Raw genomic sequence first — 13964 nt, 5'->3', positions numbered from 1 at the left:
GGAGGTTGGTCCAGAGTGGCAAGCTAGGGTTTTTTGAAGCCTTCTGCTTTGTAGTCGTCTCAAGTACGGACACCAAGGCCACCATGATGACATTCCTTGTATTCAAGGATGGTCCAGACAATCTGTTGCTGTGTCGTCAGCTACTGAATCCAGGCAATTCCAAAAGGACTGCTCTATGTGTTCATGGATGGCAGCACTCTCCTGTTGCTCAACCCTTGCCTTGTTTTCATTTGGAGAGCAAATAGATGGTGCATTTGCAATTCCATGGTAATAGATCTCACAACAATCATCACCAGATATCGGCTGTCGTCCCTCATCCTCGGGTTCATTTCTATCCGTCTCATTGCATGCATTTGAGTTCTTCTCTATAAGCTCCTTGAACATCGAGGACCTTAGTAAGAGGCTCAGTGCGGTAGGAGAGGATTTGTTGCATGAGGCACTGCCAAACATTTGGTGGGACGTAAATTCTTGCTTACATTCTGAGTTCATGCCGTCCATGACGTAATTGTGGTGCAGGAGTGGCTCAGCCTCATCATCCCGAAGGATGGTGGAAGGCTGCACCAATTGGTGTACACCATTGGAATGATGCTCTTGGGAACTACTTAAAGCGTTGCCCCCTCCTGGCCTTAGCCATCTGATATATGTGTTCAAGTCGAAGTTGGTCACAGCATTAATCCCGCGATATTCTATTGCCGCAATGTCGTAGGCACGGGCAGCCTCCTCTTGGGTGCCTGGAACAAATGGAGTGATTTCTTTGCCCCCCCTAAGATGTCAATTATTGTTTGACTAAGAAGTGACGAGCACAAGACTCACTGTAAGTGCCAAGATAGAGGTACTTGTTTCCGAAAACCCTTCCAATCCTTGCTTCCCATCTTCCATTTTGATGATGCCTGGATCAAGTTTTCCAAATAATTGGTTTTACTTTCTTAATTAGATATTACTGAACTTTCATGTTGCATATATTTACCTTGCAACTCCTCGATACTTGGAGACACCTCTTGAGAAACCATTGCTCTTCCTGTTATCAAAAAAGATTATCATGAAGCTAAGGATTAGTTTTCAGAAGGAATTTTGAACCACTAAATGAAAGGTATGTGAGCAAAATATTGATTAAGTACCTTCTTATTGAAGCTAGATACTCTTCTTTTGTTACATTCTGCATTATTTGAATCTCTTTCTCATAGTCAGGTATCTGATAATATATTTAATTGATCAGTAACAATAAGTAAATTAATCTGTTTCTGGTTGGCAATTTTGCTGAACATACATACAATATTTATGACAAGTATTAGTTTTAGAACATGCATAATAATTGGATACATTGTCCTGTAATTATCCTAGTTGCTCATACCTAATTCAATGCTCAAAATGGTGAAATCTTTGGTGCTGGTTGGCTTGAGATGAAACTAATTAAAACAATCAAAACTTTTTCTTTCATTCTTAAAAAAGTCATTGTAATTTGCAATGCGGATAACTTAAAAAAATACAATATACCACCTGATTGTAATTCATTGTCAGTCGTGATTGACCGATGCTTCTTTATTTGGATGGATTTCTCAGTAGAACACACACAGACGTATGCAAAGTTTTCCTTCCATTCAAATTTTAATGGGAGTCAGATAAGTTCACGGAAATACCGGGAAATTTGTGAAAGTGGTAGGTCCCCAGTACTTTATTGCCGCTAGATCATATGCTCTTGCTGCTGCTTCCTCCTCATTATAGGCACCAAGATAAACTGTTCCAATGCACCCAAGAAGAGATAACAAAATGATAATATGAATAAAATGCATATTTAATGATATAGGGCAAGCCCAAGTGCTTAAGATAATGCAGGAGCATTACGTAGAAAGTACCTTGCTTTCCTTTCTTCTTTTGTGTCGCATTCCATGACCCCTTATCCCACAAATGGGCTTCAAAACGGCCAGTCCATCGGTGCCTATGCAGTGAACTACTATTAGTTTATGGTAGAATATAAGCAATTATTAAATTCTCTCGTAAGCTGCTTCCATTTCAACAAAACAAAATGGATCTGCCATCCTTTTAGGATGCACCACTGCGAAGCATCAATAAATTGGTAAATTTGTTGTTTTCCAGATTAGCTATCTTATCTCTGTTTATCTATTGGCCATCTCTTAAAAACATTCAGGATACCCTTTTTCTAATGGACCATTATGATGCTATTGAAGAATTCACCGTGACCTACCAGCTAATCTTTTTACTAGAGATAACAAAGATTCACATATTCTAAGCACTCACCACCTGCTTTTTCTCACAAGTTTCGTGCTCTCTCTCTCTCTCTCTCTCTCTCTCTCCCATACACGCATGTAGGCACGCACACACATTCATGCACACGCACACCGCCCCAAAGGGTAAATTCCTAACCTGCTAACCCCTCGAAACCTTGAACTCCTTTTGATGGTGCTGGTTGTAGCAGACTGATCAAGCATCTGTCCATCAGGACCAACTGATGCTCTCACGGGCTCACCCAAGAGGTGCTTCCCGTTGCTGTCTAGCTCGCTCTTCGCCAACACATTCATATGTATTCTTCCTTTCTAATAATCGTCCCCCAAAGCTCGCAGTGGCGCAAGGGTGGCGAGTTTGAGCTTTCTAGACTAGACAGGCCTCATGCATATTTATGTGCACATAAGGTTAACTATGGTTTGTGTTTTTGTTTGTAGCTGCGGCTGTAAGGACAGCAGGAGAGGATGATTTCAAGACTATTTCCCGACAAAAATGTTTTGTCCTTCGTGGGATTGGCAGGGCGATGTTCTGCAATTCGGTGCGAGATTCGGCTCTGGGTGGTTCTATATACACCCCCCCTATTGCTCAGGACACCCCCCAAAAATTAAAAAAAAATTAAATACTCTCTACACCCCCCCCCCCCATTTGCTAAGGACACCCCTAAAAAATTAAAAATTTCTAAATTACCCCCCACCCTCCCCACCCCCTCACCTAAATTGCTCTCTACACCCCCCAAACCCCCCCCCACCCCGCTCTTCCCCTCCAAAACACCTCGCCAACGCCCAAAACCTCCCCGTTCCCCCTTCTCCCTCTCGTCGCCGGCATTCTCCCGATCTCCGACCACCTCGCCGGCTTCTCCCGGAACCACCTCGCCGGCTTCTCCCGAAATTTTTTTTTTTTCACGGTTCGTGCTCCGTTCGGCACTGGATCGCCGAACAAAAGGCTTCTGTTCGGCTGAACAGTGCCGGACAGAAGCCTTCTGTTCGGCACTGTGCAGCCGAACAGATCTGTTCGGTTGAGGGTTGCCGAACAGAAGGCTTCTGTTCGGCACTGTTCAGCTGAATAGAAGCCTTTTGTTTGGCGATCCAGTGCCGAACGGAGCACGAACCGTGAAAAAAAAAAAATTCGGGAGAAGCCGGCGAGGTGGTTCCGGGAGAAGCCGGCGAGGTGGTCGGAGATCGGGAGAATGCTGGCGACGAGAGGGAGAAGGGGGAACGGGGGAGGAGGGGTTTAAGGGGGGTTTGAGGGGTGTTTTTTTTTTTCTTTTCAAAACGAAACGGAGGAGGAGGAAGGGGGGGTGTATGAGAAAATTTCAAGGGCAATATGGTAATTACACTAAAGGTTAGTTTGGGTATTTTTTTTTTGGTTTTTGGGGGGTGTATATAGAACTACCCTTCGGCTCTCCATTTGTTTTGGCTTTATTAAAAGAAATATACCGGAGTATAATTGTTCCGAAGATTTAACAAAATTCTTTCCTCGCCTACCAAATAGGAATTAACTTTCGGCGACCCTTCATAAATTTGGCACATCTAGTTCGAGGCAAGATTTCAACAACGGCAATGTCCCTAACAGCATTACTAGATTAAGCCACAGTATGAAATGTTATGTCCTGAGTTGTCTTAGAAATTTTTCTATAAGAAAAAAACTAAATAATGGTAATTGCTCCCGTTGCGCAAGGATCATTACAATTGTTATAATGCTTGTTAAATACAAGTTATGTCATGTGTCATGTAAAAAGGGGCCTGCAGCTATAATACCATCCAGCTTTTATACATGACATCTACGACAGTTGTTATTCTAAATCGAAGTCCTAATATGGTTGTATTTACATAGAAGTTATCTCCAGAGTCATGGAGAAAACTATATCCAAGGCTTTTTTCCCCCTTCTGAGAACAAGGGGCAACGCCATCAAGGAACTACAGAGTCAGGTTCTTCATTGGTTTAATGATCCAGCAGTTAATGATCGGTGCAGGTGATCTGCGCTCACAAGCCCCAAAGATCTATGAACAACGTTTAGCCATGCAAAATTACATGACCATTTTTGTTTCAGGGAAAAATTACCTGACCTCATTGCAGTGGTGGCCAACTATTCTAAGCCATACCTTGGTTGTATCACAGACTGCACCCTTCATGTCGCCATCTCTGTAGTGGCGTTGGAAAGCTTTTTGGAATCACTTCACATGAAAGCCAAGCCAAGCAGATCACCCAGACCCAGGAGTCATTTGCTAGACCAGCTGGACTGATAGAGCCAAATACTTACTAAAAACTGGATTTGTCTGGTCCTTGCCATCCAATATCCAAAGTAATTCCGCAATGTAACAAGGCTACGAAGGGGAAAGTGGACGCATCCGCTTGGCATATGGAGGAATTGGAGTCCCGGCCCAACGACCTGTATCTCCAGTTTCTCCTCCCTGGCGGGACCAGGTAGAATGACTTATGCATGGGTCTTGAGGATGGTCTCCTGGGGTGGAGATGGAACGAAGCATGAGGTGACGCAGACGTGACTTGAAGCGCATGGAGGACCTTGAATGAATCGCCTAGTAAACTTCTCTTTTATTTATGTATAAATCTTGGTGGTTTTCTGGTTTGATAATCTACAGCATGGCCGATGCCAAGCTCGTTGCTTCCAATGCATTTTGTTGGTAATATGCATTTATACCAATACTTTGACCATTTATTAATGCAGTGGGGATGCTATTGTGAGGATTCAACTATGAAATCTTTTTCATCATGCGCTGAAAATAGGAGCGCAAGAAACCGGAGTCTCTGGTTTTTTTTTTGTCCGATGAAACAGAGGCCAAGGAGACTTGCCTCCTAACCCACCAACTTTATTAACAGAGAATAAGTGAACAACAGAAGCAGTAGTAAGAAAGAATGGACAGAGACCAAAAACCAAGATCAAAGTTTGCAATGAGCTACGATGAAACGAGACAGTATGAAACAGTGGTCAGCCAGCAGCCTCAGCAGCGAGAAGAATCGTAAGGGCAGACCTGGTCGAAACAGAGAGAGTAGCCTGACATAATGCCATGAAAGACAGGTCTGAAATCATGACCGATCAGGCCAGAAGCGAAACCTCCGAGATCTCAGCACGGTGAATTGAGAAGAAGCAACATGTGAGATGGCTCATTGTAATCTGCAGATGGAGAGAAGCGAGCGCCATCGCTACAATGATGACAGTTCACCCAGAAGAGATTTCCCCCAGACCTTACCAAAGCCTGGTAACTCATTTTGAACCACAGAGGATCAGCCAGCCATTTAGAAGAAGCATGAATTTGCAGGAAATGACAGCAGGAGAGGAGCATCTATTGAGAAAAATGAGTGTGCATTCCTTTCCTGCCAGCAGCTCCAAAAGGGCAGCGATGAGATAGATGGTTGCTGTCTTTGAGGAAATAAGATATGGATCCAATCATTGCTGAGGTTGCATACATCACCTTCAGGAGGGGGCATTGCAAGAGAAGAATAGAAGAGATGGTTAATCGATTCCATAGGATCTCCACAAAGAGGGCAACCACCAAATATTTTCTAGTTTTTTTCTACAAATTGTTCCTTGCTTAAATCCTGTTGAGAAGACAGTGGCAAAGACAACATCTGACTTTTGAAGGGGCCTTGATTTTCCAAAGAGTTTGAGCCATTTTCCATTGAATGCCCCTAGAATTAATGATACGGTAGAGGGAAGCAGAGGAAAAATCACCAGTCGGATTAAGCTGCCAAATGATGCTGTCATAGTTGGAAGAAAGCTGGATATTAGCCAAGATGGCATGCAATTGAATGAATTCTTCGCGTGCCACTAGGGAAGTATAGAGCCACATCTGAGATTCCATATCCGGCACCTGACATTAAAATTTTTATCAGCAATACCAGATTTAAGATGGCGAGCCCAATAAAGGCCGGGGAATAATTGGTCTGGAAACGAGCTGGGACAGGCCAGGCCACTCCCCTACATCTAGTATGATCTCTTCTGTGACAAATTTTTCCGCCTGGTGTGATCAAACTTAATGCTTTCATCAGGGTGTTGAAAATCTGAGAGAGAAAAAAATATATATATCCTTCATTGATGGATGAAGTGATCAGGCGGATACCTTGAGCATCATCAAGTGTAAAATATGGCAGTTTGCCAACTTCTCCATGCGGAATGTGTGCATAGGGTTCATGTTCGTGTGTAGAACGGAACAGAGGATGCATTTACCTAAATATCTTACCTTGTTTGATTAAGCTAATCAGCCAAAGTAATCACATGCTATCAATCATCTATTGCACCACCCGTGTTTGTTATACTATGATAATTTGGCTAATAACATCACATTGTTCTTCCAAAAGGCTGACTTGTTGCATAAAGTTCTTCGGCCAAGCTAACCTGACATGATAACATCCAATGTGTTGCTAAAACGAAATCTTATTTGAGTTGCACTAAGTTGGCAGAGGTTAACGGTTAGACCTTCGTACCAGGCTTAAACTTGCTTTCGGATTACTTACCCCATATCCTAAGTAACTTGGACCAATCAGTTCCATGGCAAATCAGTCAAGCCACTGGCTTATTGAATAAAAAATAAATGGGTAGAAAGGATAGGATTCTTATGTTTTAGGTGAGGATGTAGTTCATGAACATCAGGAGGCGAATAATGCAGCGGACTGGATGATCCTTATCTAGAAGAACACTTCTATTACCTCTCTCTGCTCAGTTTAGAGATATTTTATTTTCTGAAGCCTCTGATTGTATTCACACTAGATTGATTTGATACAACTGCTCAAAAAAAAAAAAAATTAAACATACACACACAAAAAGAAGAGGCCCTTGTTCTACCATGGCCGCTGGACTCTAGGATATCCAACCAAATGGCCAAAACTAATTTGGTTTGTCCGGGCCTCTCTTCATGTACACATATGCAATAAATCCAGACTCCTCAGGCCCGCCCATTAGTCCTGTAATATCTGGCTATTACAGGTTCTTTCTGAAATTTGATACTCTTCCCCCTGCCGTCGATTGGAGTCCGCCTTGTTACTTCGAGGCCAATCATATTTTTAAGCTTCTGCCACCTCCTCCTAAGTTGTATCCTCTCGAGTTTTCATATCACATCCCGCTGTAATTCTTTGTGAATCTCTTTCTTCTTCTCTGCTATGTAATCTTCTCTCTGAATCAATAAATTCGGGTTTAGGTGGTCTATGGCCTCCTCTTTCATGAAAACAAAAAAAAACAACTAATTGCAATCATAAAGCTAGGCATTTTTTTTTTTGATATTCGGTGGAGAAAAGGAACCAATGATAAATTCTGTTTATGAATCACTGGTCGAGAAATAGAAATGGCTAAAGCAAGAATCTCCAGATGGGCACAGCTTAGAGCACAAACTCTGACCAAAGCCTCTTTCCTGCATTAGACCCCCATTAGCAACAATCTGATGGCTCACCAGACACTACTCTTCTGCTGGCGGTTGGTCTCATTTCCTGTCTAAAATTCAGATATGTGACTGCCTTTTTCTCGATTCTGGTTAGCAGAGGGTGCCATTACAGGAAAACCAAGCTATCCCGGTACTTTTTGCGACCTTTAGCGACGCTTATAAGCATCGGCTAAAGTCCCATCGACGCATCGCGAAGCGTCTGCAAAGTGTCGGCGATACCGGAGCTGCAAAACATTTTGCCGACGCACGAAGAAAGCGTCGGCAAAAACTCTGATTTGCTAACGCTTATAAAGCGTTGGCGATAATCTGACGGACAAATTCCTCATGGCTTTTACCGACACTTTAAAGCGTCGATAATTGCCGACGCTTTGAAGCGTCGGGAGATCCCACATTTGCCGATGCTAATGTAACCGTTTGAAGAGTCGGCATAAGCATGTCGGGGCTGTGCCACGACGTCTTTTATCGACGCTCAAAAGTGTTGGAAATTATCTTTTTTTTTTAAAAATAAAAGTACCAATTCATATTATAAAACACCCATTATAAAACATATATTATAACAATATGAACCTGTATTACATTGACACAAACCCTCAGATCATTCAAATATGAATACTGTCATATCTGATTAAAAATTTGCTTAATAAGTTTAGAATTACAATGTACTCTGAAAAATAAGAAACATATACATATCAAACTCATAAAAAATAGTCTAGAAGGCATCAGGGACAGGATTCAGCTCCATCATCATCATCACTACGAGCGTTTGAAGTATCAGGGATCTAAAAAAAAAAAAAGAGAAACCTTAAAAATTAGGAATAATGTGATACATTAACTTATATATTATAATTGATAATATGTAAAGTATTCAAATATATATAGTTATTTACTTGAGAAGGAAGAAATCGTTGTAACATGGATGAAATATTTGCAAGCTGAGACTGCAAATTTGCTAAGTTCTGCTTCGGCTCTTCAATAGTTGCTTGAAGATGATGAACTTCTATAGTGTTACTACCTTCTCTGGCATTTCTTGTATACATACCCACTGAAGACAACCGAGTGGGGATAACTCCAATGCCGTAACCCCTCACTCGATCATAAAATCTGAATGAGAACATTTTATGGACTAATGATTGCTATGTAGGTCACACCATGCCTTTCATTTTATTTCACTTTAAAGTTAAAACATAGATGGATGTGCTGATGCTCGATCAAGGGTAACATATAAAAATTATTAAAAAAAATCTATATCAATATCTTTATTTATCTCCCCCATCCCATTCATTCACACCACTTTAGCATCTACCAATGCAATTAATTATACGGAGTGCAGCAAAAACCATATATTATGAGAAATGCAACGGATTAATGATGGTCCAGAGTTGACCTTAGAAACAACAAATAGGAAATATATGAATGACATGAATATATTTAAACAGGTATATTCTTGAAAAATTTTATTCAGAAGGAATGGTTGGAGTATTATATATGTTAGACACTAATCTTCATGTTAACAGAGAGTATGAGGATCATGCAATTAATACTAAAATAAGAAAGAACATTTCGAAGGACTCGGAAAATGTGGATAAACTATGAGCTCAAACTCCATGCCACTCTAGGAAACCGGTCATGGAGGAGGAGGAGGCTTACTACAGACGACGGCGAGTTTGACGGTGGCGGAGAAGCTAGGGCTCGGGATGGAGGTGAGATGTCGGCGCGCAGCTAGGGCATCGACCGAGAGAGGATGAGGAGAGGAGGTCGGGCGAGCATTAAAAACAAGAAGAAAACAAAGAGGAGGAGGAGGAGGAGGAAGAGAAGGAGAAGGAGGAGGCTTATCTCAGACGATGCGAGGTCGACGGTGGCGGAGAACCGAAATCTTCGATTGATGATCGGGGCTAGGGATGGAGGTGAGATCAGTTTGATGTCGGCGCACAGCTAGGGCATCGACCGAGAGAGTATGAGGAGAGGAGGCCAAGCGAGCGTTAAAAACAAGAACAAAACAAAGAGGAGGAGGAGGAGGAGGAGGAGAAGAAGAAGGAGGCTTACCTTAGACGAGGGTGAGGTCGGCGGCGGCGGAGAAGCTAGGGCTCGAAATGGAGGTGAGATGTCGGCGTGCAACTAGGGCATCGACCGAGAGAGGATGAGGAGAGGGGGTCGGACGAGCGGTTGGGGGGGGTTTATGTTTTCTAATGACGCTGTTAAGCATCGTCGTTTCTAAATATTTTAACGACGCTTTAGAGCATCGTCGTTTCTGGAGATTTACTGACGCTAGGAGAAAGCATCGGTAAAGGTTAGTGCTGAGCCAAACTTTTCCAACACTTTTTCCTAGCGTCGGAAAAATACAGTCGGCAAAACTCTCATTTGTTGTAGTGTGCAGTAACTAAATTGTTCCAATATTTCACTGATCATAATTGTTACAAAAAGAAAACACACAGTAGTAATACTTGGCTAGTGAAACACATTACTTCTTGTTAGAAAAAAGAAAAGGAAGGAAAAGAAAAGACATAAAATAATAAGAAAATAAATAAATAAATAAAAATGGAAAATGATGAGCAAGTGGGAAGAAACTTGGCTTTAAGATAACTACAAATTTTTTGAATGGAACCCAAACCATAAAACTAAATTCTTTGGCAATTGGGCCGAGTCATGGCAGTCTTAATAGAATAATACGAACATGTTGGATGTTGTAACAATTTAACTATAATTCAATTTGTTCAAACTTGACGTCATAAAGAATATTGTTGATAGAACGAGAATATAGTTTGATTTTCTTGTAATAAGGGTTACTAAAAGTAGAATATGTGACAAAATTATGAAGCTATTATAGAAATTAGTATATTGACTTACATTTTTAATTCATGAGAATTAAAAACACATAAAATATACATCTAAGATATATCAGGAGTATTTATGGTATTATGTGGTCGGTGATCTTGGATCCTCATACCATACCAAATAAGTTACTCATGAATATCCGGAGATTTTTAGTCACTGGACCATAGCCTACCAAATACATCGATCTTAGATCACTGGAGATCAAATCATCCTAGCATTCGGATCACCGAGGATCTTAAATCACCGTGATGATCTTGTTGGGGTTACCAAACGCCCCCTTAGGGCGAAGGCAGGCACGAGGCGGCCATACCATCACTTATGGACCCCACCAAGTTATCCACCCATGAGCTAGCGGTCGCAGGCCTCCTCCACTTTCCTGAAGAATCTTGGAAAAAACGAAGACTAAAGTGATTTTCCCTAAGCCAAAAGGAATCCACAAGGGGTAAATGATGAAAGAAGGGTCGATGGCGGAACGTGGAAGTCAGTCAATGATAGATGGCAGGACATAGAAGTCAGTCAACACTAGATGGCAGTCAGAAAATTCTAGGAATAATGGACAAAATTGTGAGTGGACAGGATAAGAAAGAAACCATGGGCATTGGAGAATGTGAGGTTCCAGTTCTGCCCAACTCTCGTTGGTTATAAAAGCCAGAGCTTAGTAGAAGGGTCTATCATATTTCAGGAGAACGAGGTGTAGCGGATAAAAGGAAAATGCTTCCAAAGACATTCCTCCTACTCTCTCTGCTTCTCCTTTCCACTTCATTCATTCCAAACGTGACAACTGCTAGGGAGCTTGTTAAGCCAAGTGAGCCTGATTTATATTTCCTCCCAAGAAGTAAATTTAATCTATCATGTTCTTTCCTACTCTTTTATGCTTGACCTCCCTACTGCACCAAGACATGGGCCATATGTATAAAAAATAAGCATTTAGCTAGGGTAAGTTGAATGTTTTTTTTTTTTTTCTCTTAAAAAACCGCTAAAATATCATTTATATTTGCTTTATATGCCATGCTATCGAATCTAACTCATGATCAGAATCCATCTCATTTCTTAGCTCAACTGGTTGGCATCCATCTCGATCTCGAAGAGATCCAAGGCTCAAACCTCGGCGGTGGTGCTGCCATCATATTTTTCTTAAAAAAAAACAAAAGAAAAGGAAAACAGTGGGCTTAAGTATATTCTGTGTCAGCTACATATATATCCTACCCCTAGATGTTCTCACCCTTGCCAGAATCAGCTAAGCTTAGGTTTTAGTGTGTTCCCCCTCGTAAGAAATCATAAAAATCTTTTCCGCTGCAAGAAAACATTCCAAACATAATTATATCTTGCTTGTTGGTTAAATCTGAATACGGATATAACTTGCTATTGGTGCATGGGTGCAGCAACTGGTGGCCAGACGCCTGTGGATGCCACGCGCGCCGTCCCATATCGTGCGGTCCGGCCACCAAGGTTACCCTTGGTGCCTCCTTCTCCCCTTCACAATGTTCACCCCATGCCATATCGTCGTAGGTGCGAGAAGAACTATTACCATTGTCGACCCCCGGTCCCATAGCTGCAGAGTAAAATCGTAGGTGTACCACCAGTAATGGCTGCGGCGGGTGCTGCATCCTCGCATATATTAGCGGCCGCATCATGATGTCATCTTCGGTTTGTTGTACGTGTACTGCGTACCTAATGGTAATTGGGAATTTTAAAGATGCTGCGTCGTTCTGTTGCTGTTGCATGGAGTTACGGGCTCTCTCTTATCCACTTCTTTTTCACTATTTTTTGCAATCCTCGTTGCTCAGATGGGAATTTTGACATCCTCTACTCCTTGCATTAATTATTAAATGGCTGCTTGTCCGAGTTGTTTCCAACACCGGATCCCCTTTAAAAATTAAAGCCTTCGTGTGTCGCTGAGCTGGTGGACTCGTCAATCTACGGACCAACACATACAAAGGTGCATGCATCCCGTTCTTTTTCTTCTTTTGGTCCGAATTGTTGCATGTTGGTTCATAGTTGGGCTGATCCACTGCAACCCATAATCACTTCTAGCAGAGAACGCTGCGTGGGAACTTTGGTAGCTGCGTTTTCTACGATGATGCACCCTGAAATAGTTGACCACGTTCTCCTATCTTGTTCTTCTCCCCTCCAGTTCCTCCTGATAACTTGCTGCATCTCGTGCACCGACAATTTTCCTCCATTCTTGCAATCAGCTATATGTATACATACATATACGTTTACATATGCATATCAATTTAACCTGACGGAAGTAGAGGAAAAATCACCGGTCGGATTAAGCTGCCAAATGATGCTGTCACAATTGGAATTTGGAAGAAAGCTGAAAAGATGGCATGCAACTGAACGGATTCTTTGCATGCTACTGGAGGAAGTATAAAACCACATTTGAGATTCTATATCTGGCACCTGAGATTAAAAAATTTATCAGCAATGCCAGATTTAAGATGGCGAGCCCGATAAAGGTGGGGGGAATAATTCGTCTGGAAACGGGCCGGGATGGTCCGGGCTGTAGGCTAGGCTTTGTCCCGCAAACTTTTGAAAATTTCTGGTCTGAGCCTCGGCTTGGTCCCAACTTGAATCCGATCAGGCCCAGCCTGAAATATCTGTATGGGCTCAAAATTGAGCTGTGTTTTTTTGATAAAATAATATAGCTTCATGTTAGCAACCATTTAATGATCAGAAACATCTTCACTAAAAAATCAAATTCTAAACACGATTGAAATAACATTTCTATTTTTTAAGCTGTTCATAAATAAGTACCTAATTGAATAAACCTCAGACAGACATGACTAAACCAGTTCTTTAACGATCAACTGTGGTGTATCAATAGAGAACTCTTTTTTTCATACTTCATTTTCTAAATTATCTGATTTCTTGCTTGCTGGTGCCAAGTGACTGCCCATTCTCTTCGTTGGATGTAAAACTTGAAGCATATGCATGAAAGGAAATTGTTGCTATAAAAGCACCTTGATCAGCTATCAAAGAGAAGTTGATGAGCCTGAAGTTGGCTCATGAAAATGCCATACACCTGAGCCAAAAAATACAAGCAAAAATCACTTGCTCAGAAGGACCAACAAAATTGGTCTTTAGACTGCAAGTTGAGTGATTCTACCATGAGGTATGGCAATGTACACAAAACATGGACCAAAAAATGGTAAACCTACAAATCAACCCCAATGGAACACATTATGAGGGATTACATTCAAAAACAAAAGAAAAGGAAAGCAAAAATTTGTAGCAATTAATTGATGGCCCAGGACTACAAAACTACACTTGAAACTTGAAACAATTCAAACTCCACCCTCAAACACTCCTTTTATTGTGCTAATTAGAGGGAAAAATGATCAGACCTATTTTGGACTGAGCAACAGAGTCAGGGCTATTTTGGAAATTATCGGGCTAGGTTTGGGTTCCATTTTGGGCCTCATCCAAGCTCAGGGGGTAGTTCTAAATACACCCCCCCGATTGCTCAGGACACCCCCCAAAAATTAAAAAAAA

At 41.7% G+C, this 13964-nt stretch overlaps 1 protein-coding gene and 1 long non-coding RNA gene across 2 annotated transcripts; one reads left to right on the top strand and one right to left on the bottom strand.

Annotated features, from left to right (window-relative positions):
- Window positions 1-102: 102 nt before the first annotated feature.
- Window positions 103-2537, bottom strand: LOC113462897 (ethylene-responsive transcription factor WRI1-like). The gene is made up of 7 exons (XM_088723025.1): window positions 2383-2537; window positions 1854-1936; window positions 1638-1735; window positions 1119-1192; window positions 968-1018; window positions 814-890; window positions 103-731 (listed from the first exon to the last, which is right to left on the bottom strand). The coding sequence occupies exons 1-7, from the start codon at window positions 2535-2537 to the stop codon at window positions 103-105; spliced, it is 1167 nt and encodes a 388-aa protein (XP_088579151.1).
- A 9508-nt stretch (window positions 2538-12045) lies between these two features.
- Window positions 12046-13149, top strand: LOC148703603 (uncharacterized). The gene is made up of 2 exons (XR_015987568.2): window positions 12046-12405; window positions 12504-13149. It is a non-coding gene; the product is annotated as an uncharacterized LOC148703603 (long non-coding RNA).
- The last annotated feature ends 815 nt before the right edge of the window (window positions 13150-13964 follow it).

The sequence above is a fragment of the Phoenix dactylifera genome, chromosome 5, assembly GCF_051530095.1.
Source record: "Phoenix dactylifera cultivar Ajwa chromosome 5, Ajwa_hap1_PhDact_Kaust_v1.1, whole genome shotgun sequence".
Classification (NCBI taxonomy): Eukaryota; Viridiplantae; Streptophyta; class Magnoliopsida; order Arecales; family Arecaceae; genus Phoenix; species Phoenix dactylifera.
This window is presented reverse-complemented; position numbering and strand designations above follow the sequence as displayed.